The sequence below is a fragment of the Equus quagga genome, chromosome 16 (assembly GCF_021613505.1).
Source record: "Equus quagga isolate Etosha38 chromosome 16, UCLA_HA_Equagga_1.0, whole genome shotgun sequence".
Taxonomy (NCBI): Eukaryota; Metazoa; Chordata; class Mammalia; order Perissodactyla; family Equidae; genus Equus; species Equus quagga.
This window is the reverse complement of record NC_060282.1, coordinates 29,749,250-29,768,273: the sequence shown is the minus strand read 5'-3', so window position 1 is coordinate 29,768,273 and position 19,024 is coordinate 29,749,250. Positions and strand designations below refer to the sequence as shown.

The window sequence follows — 19,024 nt, the reverse complement described above, 5'->3', positions numbered from 1 at the left end:
TCAAACCTCAAAGAAAGCCCTGCAACTTTGGCATGGTGCAATTTCACAGCAAAATATGGGGAAGTGGCAAGAAAGATGTGCATGTAGTAATACTTCTGGCTCCCCACAGCCTTCATTCACACTACTTGTGTCAGGATATCCAGAAGTTCCCAGATGTTCTAGAAAGGGGTTACTTAAGTACTGGGGGACCTGTGGATAAGCAGAGTCCAGTCAGGAATAAGAGCTCTTTAAGTTAAGGTCTTTGGTTTCTAGGTGGCAGGCAGCCCAAATGGATGCCTTCACATGTCAGTCAGAGAGAACCTGTTAACAATGCAGACAGGTCAGACGTGCCACTCTGCCAAAAACCAGTGAGAACAAGTTGTAATAGTAATGTATGGATATGAAGCACCTTTGTATTCCTACAACTAGGTCACGTGAGCCCTCATACCTGGGAAGCCATCTTGGAGAAGGGCCGGTAGAGGAAGTAGGGAGAGAAGGAGGAATCTGAAAGACTGAGCATTTATCCAAGAGAGTCTGAGTCTACCAAAAGAAACCTTTAAACTGACAGGGACTGAAATTCCTTAAGCCTGTGATTTTCAACATGTTTGTGAGACCCACTGCCCTAGGATATTGCCTTCTTCCTGGTTTAGCCGTAATGGAAGAAACGCAATGACTGGAGTCCTCAAGGCAGGACTCTGCATATAGAAGGTGCCGGGTACCTAGGAACAAGGGGTTGGCTAGGCCTACACTCTACCAAAATGATATCCTGATTACAGTTCTTTAAAAGATCACTCTGCCTACAGTGTATAGAATGGAGTAGAAAGGGGAGAGAATGGATACAAGAAAGCCAGTTTAAAAGCTGTTTTAGTACCTCTGCTGACGACGGCTTTGACTAGGATTTTGACAGTGGGGACAGAGAGATATAGAAATTGGTACTTGATTATATGCTGTGGGGGAGAGGTAAAGTAGAAGAATCAAGCAAAGGTACCAGACTTCTGACAAAGAGATGAATAGAGGTACCACTTAATAAGGTAAGGAGCATTATGGGAGCAATAGCTTTAAGAGGACCTTCAAGCTAGAAAAAGAGAATAGAAACTACCCATAGTGTTAAAAATAACCTTGAAAATCGTCAATGTCCAGAACAAGTAATAATCTGTGAGTAATTTGATGTTGACTTCAGCAACTTATTAACATAGCATTGTATAGATTTGGTGATGCTAATTTTCCTTCTAGTCCAAAATTAACACTCTATTTTTTAAAAACGGTATGTGGTGATAGACTTGCATGATAGTGCTTCACTTCTAAACAAAGAATGGCATGGGGAAGTATTAAATTAAGAGTTATGTATTTTTCCACACTATGCTTTCATTCATTTTTCTTGTATCTATTTTATCTACCTTTGTTTTTCTGTTCATTCTAGCTTAAAAGTATATTCTACTGCATTCTTAATTTTCCTAACCTCATTAATATGACTTTGTCATGTTTAGCTCATGTGCTTTTAGAAAACTGTAGAATTCTGTTATGTGGTTGGAGCAGTGCAGACAAAAACTAAAGTGAAAAGCTCTCGAGTGTTCTCACAATTCTGGATTCTTATAATTCACGTGTTATGATACTGTTTTTCCATAGGTCAGATGCAATTATCTGAACTCCAAGAAATTGCCGATTCTCTTGGACAAGCTGTAATTTCAGGAAAAACCAGTAGTATCCTTGGATTTAATATCTCTTCCATGTCTATTACGGATCCTATCCCCAGCCCAAGTGATCCTGGCTGGATTAAGGTAAGAAAAGGCAAGTCAAAAAATACATCTTTACTATTTAAAAATTTCTTGCTTATTTCTTATTTTAACCCTCTTTTATTTCAATATAATGATTTAGAGAGCATGTCTTTCTAATGTATTGTTGACTTTTTTATGGTATCACTAAAAGGATAAAGTAGTTGAAAAAGGAGCATATCTTCTAAAAAATTATTCAGTGGTATAAAATGTGCTTTGCTTTGAATATTTATAACAATGCTTCATGAATTTCATGTAGAGGAAATATTGTAATAATATGAACTTCACATATTGAACATACTTTTGAATAAACAATGAATATTACACTTCGTCTGGCTAAGATGACTTTGCTACTGAATGTAGTTTATTATGTGAAAACCACTTCACACTCATGTCCCGTCACAGGTGACTGCCCAACCAGTTGAGAGGTTTGCTTTTCCTGTTCACCACGTGGCTTTCGTGTCCTCGCTCTGGGTGATCACTCAGCCGGTGGCAGCACAGCTAGGACAGCCATTTTCTCAGCAGCCTTCAGTAAAGGCAGTAGATTCTGATGTAAGTTATAACTCAAAGCTTTATTTAAGTGAAGGAATTAAGCCATAAATTTGGGAGGATGAGCCAACGTCACTAGTCCTGGTACGCTGGCAACCTGAGGATTGCACTGCCCCTTAGAAGTTGGACTAATACCCAGGGATATCATCTTTTACTGTTTTAAAAATGTTCCTTTTCAATGGACTTGCTTCACTGCCCATATTTTGTGAACTCTTTGTGTAAGAAAAGGAGCTTCTGCAGATTTTAAGTTTGTACTGAGGCATTTTTAAAAAATTAAGTTTCACATATTTAAAAAGAAAAGCATGGAAATAGGACAATTATAATTCTCTACAGTTTTTTTCTTTAGGGTAATTGTGTATCAGTTGGGATTACTTCACTGACTTTGAAGGCCATACTAAAGGACTCCAATAATAACCAAATCAGTGGTCTTGGTGGAAATACAACAATTCCATTTAGCAGCTGTTGGGCCAACTACACAGACCTTAGTCTTCTTAGAATAGGTAAGTGTACCACTTGGGATGCTCACATGTATATGGCATAACTCCAATTGGTAAATTGGGACAATTAACAAAGCATTCTATAATACTCTGGTCAATAAATTACAGAAATCAGAACACTATACTCTGCCTTGTTCCAGAAAACATTTAGTTTAGCTTACAAAAATATACTTAGTATGCAAAACAAAATAGAAAACAAAATAAGCAATTAAGGAAGTTAAAACAGGTCATTTGAGGATATACATAAAAATTCTATCATGATTCATATTTTTTATCCATTTGTGTATTTTTCTAAATTTTCACTAAATATGTATTACATTTATACAAAGAAAAATTAATATATAAATTTTCAACTTAAAGAAAAGAAAGGATAAGATAAGCTCATATAATTTTAATGCCCCATGCAGGAGTTCAGAGTTGGGCTGGAAAGTGGGTTCTAGTCTTTCTGAAAGTCAATGCAAAGGAGGAAACATACGCGTTATCATGTTTTCACAGTGCCCATCAGATAAACAACCAGTTGCTGTGGAGAATTAGAACTTGCTCTGAGATCAAAACAAATGTCTCTTATGAGTTCTCATAAAGAATATTCAATGAATCTGTACTAAGTGACATCTTCAACATTATTACAGAAAATATAGTCATAACTTCCACAGTGATATTTCTTACATTCTCTCCATATAGGTTGATGGCATAACTCCAATTGGTAAAAGGCTTTCTACTGAGGCCAAAATGATGTGTCCAAAGAACAGAGCACCAATCTCTATTGGTGACGGATTGTAGAGTATCTGAAAGAAAGAAATGGATAAACTTCCTATACTTGAGATAGGCTTCTATTAATCTGTTTACCTCCAGTTGGACCCATTTAAGGCCTTTATAGGCCTTAACTTCTGAAAAGTTATATAGTGGCCCTCCCCACTTCTTACCACTGTTCTCTCAAACACACACATATACACACTAAAGGTCAGAATAAAAGTAAAAATAAAGAGAAAATAAGTAAAAGAAATTACAATAGTCTGATTTTTCATATTAACTAAATATCAAAAACTAAAATCATTCCAAAAGAATTCTTTTCCATATTTTTTGTTTCCTCTTGCTTTGATGATGCCCTCCATAGATAAGTTTGGTCTGCCTACTGGGCAGCAATATTTCAACCTAGTGTTTCATGAGAATCAAATGGCAATGAGTTCAACATTGTGCTCTTGGATAAGTACCTAGAGTGTCCTACAAGCTTGTTGGTCAAGGGCAGAGCCAAATTCTTTAGCCGTCAGCAGAAATGATAGTAGGACTGGGACCCTTTTATGGGAAGTGAGGCACCTGACAAGAACTCTACCTGAAGAGAAGGTTGCCTACCTCGCCATGAAAGTGGACCCAAGAGGTGCCCAGTGGCAAACACCCAACCTGGCGATCAAGGTCTTCAAACTACCATTTACAAATAGCAATGTTCCAAAGTAACCAGGATCACGGGAGTGCTGAAGCAATAATATAGGTTTTGGCATTTTATTGTGATAACAAAATAGCACTGTCCTTTTATATAGCAAATTTTCTTTCAGAGTTCAAATCTTCCCTTTGAGTGTCTATCTGATCTGCTATGAAGAGGAGCCATTGCCTCTAACTTCTTGCTTGCTTGCTTGCTTACTGTCTTGCTTTCTTTTTTCATCAAGGGTGGGGTCTCAGTTCCCTGGTTATACATAGTAAGGAAGGCCAAGTACAGTCGTCTCTTCATTATCTTTAGCCAGTTTGTAGATTAACCACTGTAAAACTGTAATAACAAAGCACTTGGGAGAAAATTAACACAGCATCTGTCTTACAACTCTTTCTAGTAGGTACCCCCACAATTACTGCAATGTGGGAAATCCCCTTGCAGATTAGACTGTAGCCTAACAGCATGGCAGCATGTCCCCTTCTACTTGTAGCTCATAAAGAGCAAAGCAGGGGCCAGATGGGTAGAGGCGGTCCGGGTGGTGGTTTGTAACGCAGAAAATGAGGATGTGAGAATTAGGTGAGAAAAGAGTGGAAGAGGAACAAAGTAAACAGCTGAGACTCCATCTTTGAGCAACCTGGACAAAAATAGTATTTCTAGTGGATAATAATATTTGGGACATGTTTATCTAACAATGTATGAGATATTTAGTGCTTGTTTCAGTTTCTATTGCTACATAACAATCCAGCCCCAAATGGAATGGCTTAAAACAACAACCATTTCATTTGCTCACAGTAGTGTGGGTTGGGAATTTGGGCAAGGGTGGCTCATCTCTGCTCCATGAGGTCTGAGCCTTCGGCTGGAATGGCTTGGTTGGAGTCAGACCCCTAAGGCTGTGATTCTAGAGTTTGGCTGGTTTCTTCAGATCTCCTCCATAGAGTGGCCTCTCCTCGAGGGTAGCTTGGATTTCCTCATAACACTACAGGAGAAAAAAAACAAAAAACAGCCTAAATTCTTTATACATCAAAATCATTAGGAAAAAATATACCTGCCACAAAAATTTAATTTTTTCAAACTGAGAAATGGAAAGACTTAAATACACCATTGTCATGAATTGTAACAGTGGTAGAAAGTCTATAGAACAATGCCCATCCATCTTGAAAGTTGTGGAACGCATCACTATTGTTTGTGAAAGCACAATGTGGTCAAGATCTAATTATATTCTCTCCCTGAAAAAGAAAGGAAGAATGAAAACAGGAATTATCTTTTAAAAATGATAATAGAAAAAAAAACAGAGAAAGGAAAATTTACAAGGTTGTACAAGTATTGCAAACTCTGCTCTGTGTGGTAACCGCTATTAATGATAGCAGTAGTCCCAGAAGAAATTACATCAAGAAAAATATTTTGGTTATCTCATATTCAAAACAGTGGGAGAATTACCATGTGGATTAAAAAATGTTTGGATGAGCTTTTTATGTTTCACTCTCTAAACTTATCTGACAAGTCATTCTTCAAGTTTGTCTACCTGGGCTAAGAAGAAAGGAAGGGTCACACTCATGTAACACAAAAATAGCATATGACTAAAATCAAATGTGGAGAACAGTTCAAAATTGTTGATTCTAAGAGGAGGGCATATGGGTGTTTGTTGTAGTATTCTTCCAACTCTTCTGTATGTTTGAAATTTTTTAAAATAAAAAGTTCAGTATCCATCCCCCGCCCCCACGCCCAACTAAGGCTGAGACTTCTTCACTCCTCAGTCAAATATACAGGGATCAAGTGGAGATTCAGCACCTTCTTTTCCATTCCCTGTTGTCTCTCATTTCAAACAGCCTCTCTCCAGTCCCGGGTCCTAGGAAGGCATTTCTGAGAAGCAGGTACTGATGCTACAGAAAGAAAATCTACCCAGAGTTCCCCTGTTCATAGTTGATGGGAATATTGAACTCTTCTAACTCTGAGACACTCTCTACACTTGTACCTATTTAAACTGATTCATTTGACTCAATTTCTAAAAATACTCCAGTTAGGAATTACACAACATTTTTAAGTCAATGAAACCCAACTGGAAGTGTATGAAAACAAACAAATAATAAAAGGAAGTCAAACACTATGATGATTTTTTTTCTAGGAAAAAATTATAAGATTGAATTTATACTGAATAATGTTGTTCGAGTGGAATCCATGACCTTCAGCCTTCCAGCGCAGTCTGTCTCCAGCGGTAGCAGTGGCAGTGGCAGCAGCAGCAGTGGCAGTGGCAGCAGCAAAGCATCAACTGTGGGCACAGCTGCCCAAATAATGACCACAATAATCAGCTGTCTGATGGGAAGAGTGTTGCTCTTAGAAATATTTATGGCTGCCATTTTGATTTTGAATGTAAATCTAGGTAAGCACGATTCATTTTTTCTATAATATATGTCTCCACACACTGAGGTACCAGTAAATGTTTACCAAATAAAGACACTGCACAACACTTGTGCATGACACCACTAGGGGCACAAAGACACAGTATCAATCATTGAGAAAGTAATATCTTCTATGGTAGAAGCAAGACAACCCTACTGGAGATGTTATTCACATTACGTGGTGGCATATAAGAACGTGGGGAATGAGATATGCAGGTAATTTTCAGGACTCTATTTCAGTTACAAGAGGCATAAGCTCAGCTCAAATTGTTTTAGGCAGTAAGGTGAATTCATTAATTGAGAAGTCCAGAAGTAGTCTGATTTCTGCCACAACTAGACCCAAGGCCTCAAGTGACATCATCCAAAACCAGTGTCTCTCCATCTCTTGGCTCCATTCTCCTCGAAAGTAAATTCACTCTCAGGCAGACTCTCCACCAACACCCCCAACCCCATGGCAAAGGTACCACCAGCATCTTCATGTTTACATTCTACCGGCCAAGAAGCTAACGCAAAAAGAGCAAACCACTTTCCCAGCACTTCCAACAAAAGTCCCAAAGCTATGTCATTGACTTGGCTTGGGTCACATGCCCATTCCTGAAGCAATCACTATGGGATGCTGTGTTTTGATTATCCTGGCCCAGGTCCCATGGAGTGAGGTGCTGAGAATGGAGGAGGTGTGGTTTCACAAAAGGAAATCAAAGTACTGGTACCAAAAGTGGCAGGCAAACAAAGAAAGTGGATATCAGGGAGATTAATAGGAAGGACAGGTCCTCATGGGCTAGAATGATTACAGACAACTGTTGATGTCACCATATCAGCAGCACTTTACAGAAGGGATTATAATAAGTGAAGCTGTGGATGGAAGTGGAGGGAAAGGTGTTCCAGAACAGGGACTTGATAGGAGCAAAGAGAAAAGTGGGAGTGACAAAAGACATCTTCAACTAGACATGTTCAGCACAGAACTCCTCATCATCCCCTTCCAAATGTGCTTCTCCTCCTGCTACCCTATCTCAGTTAATGCCAGGCTGATACTTCTTAGACTTCTCCCTTTCCTTCAGGCTCCGCGCCCCTTCCGGTGCCCCGGGGCATCTATGTCTAACCATAATGCCTCCTATCTGTCCCTCCTTTAAAGACTCGCTGCTCCACTTAACTGTTTTACTTCTCACTTGACCTATCACAGTAACCTCCTGACTTCCCTCTTTCCAAACTCTACGTTTACTTCTCCTCTCTCTTGTTCTCCATTTGCATTTTATTTATACCATTGTTATAGCCCTTTCTGTAGTGAGCTTGAATTATAATATTCAAATCTGTCTTCCTCACTAAATTGTAAGCACTTAGAAGATAAGACCCTTAAAAAAAGGATTTAGGAAGAATTTGAGATAAAGTAATAGTTTAGAAATACACTGAAGTATTTCAAGTAGTAGGGCCAAGACTAGATTTTAAATTTAAATATAAATAAGGTCAGGATCTAGGGACACAGGAAGGCTGGTTCTGGGAGTAGCAGAAGAAACTAGAGGCTGGGGCTTTAGGAACAGCGGTCAAACAGGAAGGAATAATCCTTTCTCCCCCCCAGGGCGGAAATTAATTAGGAGCCAGCTGTCAAAGGGGAAGCTTGGTTTGAAGAAATCCAGCCCTGGCCTCTTATAGCTGACTGGGTGGCTTATCAACAACAGAAATTGATTTCTCACAATTCCAAAGGCTGAAAGGATGAGATCAGGGTGGCAGCATGGTCAGGTGAGGGCCCACTCCCAGTCACACACTTCTTGCTGTATCCTAACGTGGCAGAAGGGGCTAGGGAGCTCTGTGGGGTCTCTTTTGTATGGGACTGATCCCATTCATGAGAGCTCCACCCTCACAACCTAAGCACCTCTCAAAGGCACCATCTCCTAATATCATCACATTTGGCATTAGGTTTTCAACTTATGAATTTGGGGGGCACATATTCAGACTATAGCAACCATTAGTGAGATGATTTGCTGGTTTTTTATAACTCTGCATTCTGAATGAACAATATTCTACTTTCGAGAGAGTCATGAAGTTCCCCTAAATAGAATGACAAAACTTGAATCTAAAAAACACAATGTATAAGCAACACTATTCTCTCTCCACAATTCCACAAAAAGAGTGCATTATTGATTCTAACATTAAATTGGTAAACTTTGAAATATTAATTTTTACATACAACTTTTGCCCTATTAACCATACTATGAGATATTAGAAAAGTTAAAATTAATAAAACATATTTTAAATCACACTATACGTTACCACTACTTTAAAAAAAATTCATATTGTTTTCACTTTTCAGGAAGCAACTGAGTGCTGTTCCGAAGAACAGGCTGAAAACGAGAATACAAGAACTGCTTATTTATGAGCTATTTTGTTGCACAACAAGAAAAAGCCTATAGCATTTTCAAGAAAATATGCTAAAAATATTTTTATAATATATAAAATGTACTAATTAGCTTTAATCACAGAAATCAAATTTCTTCAAAATATAAATTTCTTTTGATTCCTTATCTGTGTATGGTCTTATTTCATTTAAAAAAAATTTTAGAAATCTTTGATTTGGAAGCAGATATGCCACCTCCAAGTTGCTATTCCTACAAATCATAGACTCCTTTAAATAGTTAAAAGAGCTTGTCTAGTTTTGACTTAACCTCTTTAGATCAGATTGGAAGCATTCTGAATTTTTGTATGTACTGAGAGATCTTATTACTGAACACAAACACAGGTTCATTTACCCATCGCCTAGGAGGGCCAGACTTGTGGCAAAGAAAGAGGTTTACTATTATTGAAAGCCAGCCAGATGAGGACCTGGGAGCTAGAACTTAGATCCACTTCCTCAAAGGGAAAAAGGTACAGGTTTTAATCTTATAAAAGGTGGTGGATTTCTGAGCCTGCCAAACACTGGCCAGTATTCTAAGAAGATTTTTCTTGGTGTCCCTGGAACAAGCTTTTGGAACAAGACCAAACTCCTTCGCTGCTTACCCCTCCCTCCCACTCATAACCACCACTACTAAGAGTGTAACCTCCCTCAGCCCCAGGCTACATCAGAAGAGATACTATTTTCCAGAAGATAAAATTATACAAAAAGCCACAGATTAATGTAGTTAAATTAACCAAAAGCTCTCATACTATACTCAGAAAATTCTAAAGGAAATGCTTAATTTAGAGGAAGAACTCCCAAGAAAGGCTTTGTAGCCATGTCCAGAGCAAGTGGAGTTGGTACTCACAAAAGTCACCTTCCAGCAAGTACACTCAGGAAGCATTTGGAACAGCTGAGAGAATTCAGTGACGCCCAGAGCTTTTCTTCTGTCTATCATTTCCTAGTGCATTCACCCCCGGTCATTGTTAATCTCAATTAACAGGAAAAATTACAAACATTTACCAGGTAGTAAATCCAAATATTTTTGTATATATTTGGTATTTCATTCAGCTGAACAAACATCCATCTAGCATTTACTAGATCTCAGGCATTCTAGTGAGAAGACTACAAGGAATAACATGCTATCTCTACCTTCCAAGAGTTACCAGGGAGTTGGGGAAATAGCAATGGAAAAAAGGAATTTCGATACAATATGGTATGTGAGAGAGATGTATGGTCCTTGAGGGGCATAAATGAGGGCCACTTGGCTTGAGGGAGGGGGCATCCTGTGAGGATGGAGATGCATGAGGGACAGCTTCCAGAAGAGAGGAGTGTTGAGGAATAAAGCAGGAGATAAGCCAATGAAGAGTGTTCCAGCAGAAGGCGTGATGGCAAGAACGAGGGCTGAAACACCACTAGATAGTGAGTTCCTTGAAGGCAGGGGCTCTCTCTTACTCAGCAGTTTTTCCTGCCATCTAACAAAATGTCTGGCACTAGTAGAAACAGATTCATTGTTTTGGCATATGAATGAAGAATAGAACGTGAGGAATCAACAAGCAGTCTGATGTTACTGGAGCACCAAATATGACATGAGGAAAGGCAAGAGCCAAGGCTGGAAGGGGAAGGTAGCAGTCTTCAGAGCCACATTGTCAGAGGGGCTTGAATTAATTCTGTAGGTCCCAGAGATACAGTTTTAACCAGATATTAAAATAGAGGCTTTGGACAGGACAAATTATAAAGGGAGATACCAAATAAAGATGTAAAACATTTTTAAAGTAGGTAGCCTAAAAGAGTAGCAGATGAAAGGAGGATTTCTGACAAGCAGTTCTTTGGAGATGGCTATGCTGGGAGGCCCCCTTACAAAGGGGAAGGAGTGCAGGTACTGGCTCCCAATGCCACTGAGTCAAGAGAAGATTTCCATTAAGCCCCATGGGAAGCTTAATAAGGGTTCCCTGAGGTTCGGGGCCCACAATGGATTGGTGTCGGAGTCATAGCTGACGAATCTAATCAGAGAGCAGGTGGCTGACGCAGCCTGTGGCAGCCAAGTCTAGGGCTGCAGTTTAGGAAGTAGCAGCATGCCCCCGAGTTTGTTGGACAAAGAATGCACAAGTGTGTCCCTTGAACCTGATGTAGGCTGTGTGCGTGAGAAGGAGTGACAGAGACACAGAGAGACAGAGACAAAGAAACAGGGGTAGAGGAAAGAAGACAGTTTGCTAGCGTAGGGAAGTCTGAGGTCTTGTCCAGGAGGGCTGTCTGAAAGATAAAGACGCTGTGAGGGGACCACTCACTGAATGCCTAAGGGCTCCAGATAAAGCTCAAGCAAACCACTGGAATAGAACTAGTCTCATTTTTAAGAGAAGTGTAGGTAAGAGGTCCCTGACGATAAGGTCTTGAAAGAATACGTGGAAGTCCCTTCACAAGGAACATCTTTCAAGTCCAGAGAGCACTGATCCTTGAGCAGACCACACCACCAGTTAACTGAGGACTTTCACACTTCCCTCACTTCCACCTGGAGAGGTGAGAAACCTCTATTATTAAAATGTGGAGGAGGAAAAAGACCCAACACAACCCATGCCATACTAAGACTTAAAAATCAGGTTTTCAGAGCCAACCCGGTGGCATAGTGGTTAAGTTTGCACGCTCCACTTTCGCGGCCTGGGATTCACAGGTTCAGATCCCGGGAGTGGACCTACACACTGCTCATCAAGCCACGCTGTGGCAGCATACCACATAAAATAGAGGAAGATTGGCACAAATGCTAGCTCAGCGACAACCTTCCTCAAGCAAAAAGAGGAAGATTAGCAATAGATGTTAGCTCAGGGCCCATTTTCCTCACACACACACACACACACACACACACACACACACAGACGCACACATCAGGTTTTCTAATGCAAATCCAGTTTACTTTCCATTTACTGATGCTTCCTCTCTGTCAGAAAACTAAATTCCAAGAACTGCAATTCTAGCATCTACGGAACAAATTCGGGTTCTGGAAGAGAGTCGAAAATATTCTTCACATCAGACCACTAGAAAAGTCACAAAATTGGCCACCATCTGTAGTGTTTCCTTACCTCAAGTTTTAACTCAGTCCACTGGAAATTTTTTTCACAAAATTTTCCACAGATTTTTAATAAAGTTTTCTAATATATGTCATTTGAGAGTAAAAGGAATTTCTTAAAATTTGCTTTATAGCTACAGACTTTGTTAAAAAGTTCCTGATTTAACTTGTTTTGATTTCTGGCTGTGTGTTATTTAAAAAATTTCTAGAGTTATTATAGTACGTAACCATAACTGTTTATGCCAGATAAATTACAGTTTTAACTACTACTTTTTTAAATGCTGAATTCTCTAAATTGTTAGGATCTATGAGCTATAATATGGCTTCACATAGTATTCATTCATAAGCTGACCACTTTGTAAAGAAATAATGTTTCTCTGAACAATGCTGTCTTAGAAATTCATGTTACATTTTTAAAACTACTTTTAACGTAAGAAGTAGCCAGTTAGCTGTTGAATAAGTCATGAAAATACTTTGGTGTGTTAGTACTGTTCCATGCAGGATCTAAAAAATTCATAAAGTGAATATAATGTTCCCATTTTGGTCAATGTAAGAAACAGAATAAGGAGGTAATATCTTCCTGTATTTCTGTTAATAAGTAAAATGTTTATATCTTGTACTACTGTCTCTACTCTTTTCTAAGCTCCATCACCTTCTGATCATTGCAATGACTTCATGGTCTATCTGCTCTTACCTCTTCTCCACTTTATCCCAAAGAGTGCTATCTAAAATACTACTACTACTAATAACAATAATAATAATAATAAAATAAAGATTTCCCACATGCCTACTAAGTGCCAGATTCTATGCTGAGTGTCGTATGTGGACTTTTTCCTTACAAGAATGCTATGACGTAATTACCCTTTTTCCAGGTGAGGAAACTTGAAACCTAAAAAGGTTAAACAAAATGCCCCAGTTCACAGAACTTCAAATGGTAAAGCTGGGCTTCTAACCCCGAGCCCAAGCTGCAACATTTACTTGCCCCCCACTTTTCCTCAAGCATGGAAAGTGTTTCATTGTGAAGAGAGTTTTTCATAAAACATTTACGTCCAAATTCCTGTTCAAATTCTAGGTTTATACTTTACCACCTCTATGCCCTCAGGCAAGTTCTTAGTCTCTTATTCCCAGTTTCTTCGCCTATGAAATGTGCAAAATATCCACTCTGCAGTGTGGTATTTAGAGACCGATGATAGCATACATATATAAACAGCACCCAACACAGTGCCTAACAGGTGGCAGGCTCTCAGTGCATGGGAGCCACTCCTGTTACTTTTATTACCAAAATGTTGCCCATATCATGTCAATCCTGGCCCAATAAAACATCAGACTTCCCACTACACCAGAACAGTGCCTAGCATGTAATAAGCACTATGTGAGTGGTAATTAGAGTCTTTGGCTGGGCACAGGGCCACCTAGAACAAAGACTATTTCCCAGTTTCCCTTGCAGTAAGGAGTGCCCAACTTCTGGACAGTAAATTATAAAAACAGAAATAATCTTGTGGCATATTCTGGGAACTTGAAAGATGGTTATTATGTATCCTTTTGCCCTTTCTTGAGCCTTTCTTTTTTTTCTGTTGCACGGAGCAAGCAAGATGCCTCCTTGGACCATGAGGACAAAAGCCAGCTGTGGCAGGGAGGGGACAGAGAGCTCCGTTGAGAGGAGCTGGGTCCTTGACACTGTGGTGCATATCCCAGCCCTTGCTCTTTCAGGGTTCCACTGTTACTTGGCCGGAATCATAATCCCAACTGATAGACATCCTGGTGTCATAAGATGCCTCAGGTGGCAAAACTGGAAAGGAATAAGAGAACAGGGAATGAATTCTTCTTATACGGGAGGTGGGCAGGGACAATGCCAGGGCAAGAAAAGAGTTTAAAACACCACACACATCTTTGAAACTATTACCTGTGTCTTTCGAAACAGAAATGCTTAAACCCTGAACTGAATCCATGACATATTTGGTTTGGGAAACCTATCTGAAACAGCTGGAGGGTCACACCTTTCTTTCATACTCATCAGTGGGCATTTTCAGCTTCCTCAAGCTGGCATCAGCTGGCAAGAAGTGTCCAATCTCCAATGAAAAAAAAGATCCATCTCCCCAGAGAGTAGCTACAGACACAATGTGTAAGATCAAAAAGAAAGGGGCCTGCAGGAGGGGTTACAGTACGTACTGGAATACTTGTGGGCAGTCTGACCAGCTACAAACCACTTGCCACCTTACTTGTAGGCCCTAATACACTATTCCAGTTATTGCCATCACATCATTCTAGAATTAGAAACTTCCTTATGAAATAACTGTTCTTCCTGGAATCCTGTTTACCTATGACGAGCTGATTTCATTAGAGAAGTTCGTTTAGGTTAAGAGCCATGTGTTCTTTCGACTTCTCTAACGTGCTTAGCACACATTGTGCCCACGGTAAGTGTTGAATAAACTGATTAAACAAATGAATAGGCAGCATGAGGAAACTTCTCCTCTCCCAGATTTTTGAGATGAAGAAATCTTTCCAAAATACTACAGAAATCGACTTTATCCTTACTTACTGCCCTAACATTTCAAATAACCGTGTTTAGAATTCACACCCAGTTAAACACTACTAATTATGGTTGCTATGGTTATGGTCTCAGTGCCCACAAGCAGAAAAAATAATTCCTTTTGGGCAAGATATTTATGAGTGTGTCTGGCTATGTGGCAAGAGTATTTTCCTTTGATTTTTCTTTAGAGTAATTTATGTATTTAGGCCAATGACCTTTTATACCTATAAGCTCTTCCTAGGAAGAGAGAAAATAAAAATATTAAGATTTTTTATATGGAAAATTTCTAGTATGATTATACCACGGATTTAATTCTCACTTGTAAAGGACTTAATTTCAAATAAAAACTACAACAAGAAATATGTATCCCATGGTGAGGAGGTGAATAATTTTCACTGTATGAAATGTACAGTATATACAGACAAATGCCTTTAACAAGAATTGATGATATGTCTGGTATTTTAAAGACATATTTGGTATTTTAAAGTCAGAGGTGGTCAGAGGGGGATTCAAGAGCAGTAGTTCCAAATGAAGAGATTAAAAAGCAACAATCGAGACAAGTATCTTCCCAAGCGAATTTGAATTGATGGACAGTGGCAAGTCTCTCTCTATTTTGAACAGGACAGTTACCATGAAGGAGTCTGTGCTTTAAAAATATTTACATTAATAAGGGGCCAGCCCCATGGCCGAGTGGTTAAGTTCACGTGCTCCGCTTCGGCGGCCTGGGGTTTCGCTGGTTTGGATCCTAGGTGTGGACATGGCACCACTTGTCGGGCCACGCTGGGGAGGCGTCCCACATGCCACAAATAGAAGGACCCACAACTAAAATATAGAACTATGTACTGGTGGGATTTGGGGAGAGAAAGCAGAAAAGAAAAACGAAGATTGGCTACAGTTGTTAGCTCAGGTGCCAATCTTTAAAAAACAAAAAATTTATATTAATCATACAGCAAAGAACCGAGCTGATTTAGAGGAAGGAAAAAATCAAATACAAAAGATTAGTTAGGAGATCATTATGATAATCCTGGGGTCCTAAAATAGTGGACACTGAGAAGAAAAAATGGACAAAACTTGGCAACAGATACTGTTATGAGAAAAATATGCCATGACTAGAGAGAAAAAGCACCGAGAGGGAAGGGTAGGGTTGCAGGTACTTTCCTTTTAACTGCGGCTCTTTCACTCTATGTCTTTAAAGCGAAGGGGGCCAAGGAGGAGGGGGATGTACTCAGAGCAGAGCTTCAAAGCTTAGCGATCCCACCTCTTTTCCCTTTTTCAATGTGTTACTAACAAACATGTCTATTTCTGGTTGCTGATGACAGAAAATTCACCTCTGTTTTCCAAAACACTATTCCCTGTTGTGAGCTAAAAGAAGATTCTAGAAGATGATAAACCTGTACACCTGAAAGCTTTCATTGACTTTTTTGCTTTGTTTCCAAAACATTTCCATATATATTATGCCACTTTGCAAAATAAATCCATAAGGCAGGAACTATTAACCTAATTTTGCAGATGAGAAAAGGAAGGCTCAGTCTTGTTCAAGGTCAAAGTCACAATGTCCATCACACTGTAGCTGAATCCATTAGGCTTTCATTGTTGGTTCGATGTTGTTTTATTTTACTTTTAAGTTTTCAATTCAAATACAAGATAGATTATGTTATAAACCGTTATTTTAATTGGTTGTATGAATCTCTACACATTTAGCCTTAGAAATAATAAATGGCCTTAGATTGCCAGACCAGCTCAGATCAAGTGCACTTAACTCTTCACACAGCTGAACTATGTTATAGCTCTAATAACAATGTGGACATTAGCCAAAATGTATTACATTGCTGAACCTCACCACTGGAACACAGAAGTGAAGAGTTCACACCATCTTTTTATTTGAATCCATTTCTAGTAAAAGACATGGATTATTTTTCTCCATTCCTATCCAGGACTCTCCTAAAGGGACTTGGTTAACTCTAAATTGTTCTTAAACCTTAGGTCTTCCTGTATTTACTAATAAAAATTACTACCAATTGAAGATATGCTATAGTAATAATTACAATGGAAAATATTTATTTGAATGCTTCACGGAAAGTTAATTATTTTTAATAGACAAGAAATAAAAAAACTGCTTCAGACTTTTTGCTTTCTCTTAAGCAGTGATCCTAACTATTAAATGGTGATTATGGATATTAAAAATAAATTATAATTTTCCAGAATATTAAAATATTATTTTGAAAGCAAGCAAAATTCTCTAGACTAGAAAGGTCAATAAAACAATCCATTAAAATTATCATCAGATAATCCTTTGTTTTCAAATGTATGTGTTCAAAACTCACCCTGTGAGCTGCAAGGCTTTGTTTTGCTTGATCATGAAATGAATGTGACTTTATAATCTGTATTCAACTGTGAACAGCTGCTCATTAATAAAAAGCCATTAAAGTCCAAGTCAGAACAGCAGGTCTAAAATTGTGCTTGAGGGAAAAACCATCCCTTTAGTGAAAAGTCAGGGAATTGGGTTGGGGGAGATATGGAATCACTGGGCTGTGTTTGCACCGTCTAACCTACCTCCTGGGCAGGGATGGGAGGTCAGTTGACAAGACTACTTAGACCCAGCTGCAGAACTGAGAACAACAAAGTCTATAAATAGGCTTTGAACTAGGAGAGTAAGTGGTGGATTGGAAGCTGATAAAAGTGAGTAAATCAAGCTGGTGACTAGGGATTGGTCAGAGTCAAATCAGGAGGCCGAAAGTGTGCAAAACGGTTTAGACACAGAGCAGGTAGAATTAACTGTACCCATGGAGCAGAGGTAATCCAGAAAGAAATCTGCCATATATTCAGTGCTCTCCTTTATGTTCCTCCCACCTGACATTTGGTGGTCCCCAACCCATCCCACTGAAGCCTTGGAGAGAGGACAGGACTTGGGCAGAGGCACACACCTAAGAGGTGGTCCCCAAGCAAGATTCCAAATTATTGGCACCTATGATCCCCAATTATGAGCTTACTACTCAACAACTAGAGTAAAGAAGATTTTAAAATATGTCTATAGATATTTGTAAGTAAACTTTGTTTCCAATCCTTAACGAGTTTCTTGTTTGTTTTGTTATTGTGTTGGAAAACAAGTTATTTACTAGTTCTAGAAAAATATATATTTTTTGTTTTGTTTCATTTGGAAATAGCAAATTTAATAAAGAAAACTGAAGAATAATAAAAAAATCATATATAATAAATAATTTGAAAAAAAGATATGTCTCTAAGGAAAAACATTTTGAAAACATGTTTATGTCAACATGTAGGCTATTTCAGATTATTGGGTTTTTGAAATCCAAACAAATTTTGGAAATTATGAATTATTGGAATTTACACAGTTGAAGAGATTAAGTTTAGAGCAGGTGTTTACGGGACTGCAGAGGGTTTAGTAGGCTTAGGGAGGTGTAGTAACTGGGAATGATAATGAAATAGTGTAGTAAGAGCAGTAGCTGCGGTAACAGCTATTATCTATGAACATTTGCTATGTGCCAGGCTCTGCCCTAAAGAGCTTTGCAACCATTAGTCATTCTATGAAGTAGGCACGATTATGGCCATTTTACTGACGAGGAAATTGAGGTTCAAAGATGAAATAACTTACTCAAGTTACACAGAATCATTCCGGAGCAAATCATAAACATTCTTTCTTCCCCTCTTGGGGATAAACAAGTTAAATTATTAATAGAAATGTGGTACAGATTGGGGGGGGTACTAGAAAGTCAAGCGGGTAGGTGGGTGCTGGTCAGGTGACAGACTAAAGGCATCTATAGTCAAAAAAGAGGTAGAGAAAGAAAAAGGCTGGTTGGGGAACAACGTGCATGAAGTGCTTTCCACCTTTGAACATATACATTTCTATCTTCCCTCGTCAACCCCTTTGCAACAGTGGAGCAGATAGTTTCCTGCGGACCCCAGCCTTTTAATAGCATACAGGATTAAAAGAAGAAAAAAAGAATCAGGCTTCAAAGAGAGAACCATAGAAAGAACGAACACCTTAGTTTGGGAGAATGCCTAGCCTGCGCTGCAAGCGAGGAAAGGGCAAGGTAAAATGACACTTTTTAACTTCTGGTTAAAGGAAATTTGATAAAAAAAAAATTAGGTGGAGAACACTAAGTCCTGAATTAAACTCAACGTTTCGCATCCCGAAGGTGGCAGAATGATGTGAGATTTGGCCTACGCACATCCAAATCATCCTGGGACAGCCGGAGTTCCCTCATTTTTTGCAATCGAAACACTGCTTTGCCTTGCTCCCACACGGTACGGGGATTCTGTGGGTAGAACGAGAAGGGGCATGATTGGACCGGAGGTACTCTGTGCAGAAAGGAGGGCAACACGGAACGAGCCCGGGCGCTCTGCGATGGAACAGCCTGAAACGGTGCAGCCAAAAACGATCACAAAAATCCCCCAGCTGGGAGCCTCGGCCATAGCCGCGCCTGTCGCCGT

General features: G+C 39.2%; 1 protein-coding gene across 1 annotated transcript in view; it reads left to right on the top strand.

The window, feature by feature from the left end:
* PKHD1L1 (PKHD1 like 1) overlaps positions 1 to 9,132 on the top strand; it is a 150,669-nt gene extending 141,537 nt beyond the window's left edge. The window contains exons 74-79 of the mRNA XM_046642192.1: positions 1,606 to 1,757; positions 2,157 to 2,303; positions 2,647 to 2,800; positions 6,343 to 6,597; positions 8,190 to 8,350; positions 8,922 to 9,132. Coding sequence (XP_046498148.1) covers positions 1,606 to 1,757; positions 2,157 to 2,303; positions 2,647 to 2,800; positions 6,343 to 6,597; positions 8,190 to 8,263 — 782 coding nt within the window. The 3' untranslated portion in view covers positions 8,264 to 8,350; positions 8,922 to 9,132. The remainder of the gene's footprint in view (positions 1 to 1,605; positions 1,758 to 2,156; positions 2,304 to 2,646; positions 2,801 to 6,342; positions 6,598 to 8,189; positions 8,351 to 8,921) is intronic.
* The last annotated feature ends 9,892 nt before the right edge of the window (positions 9,133 to 19,024 follow it).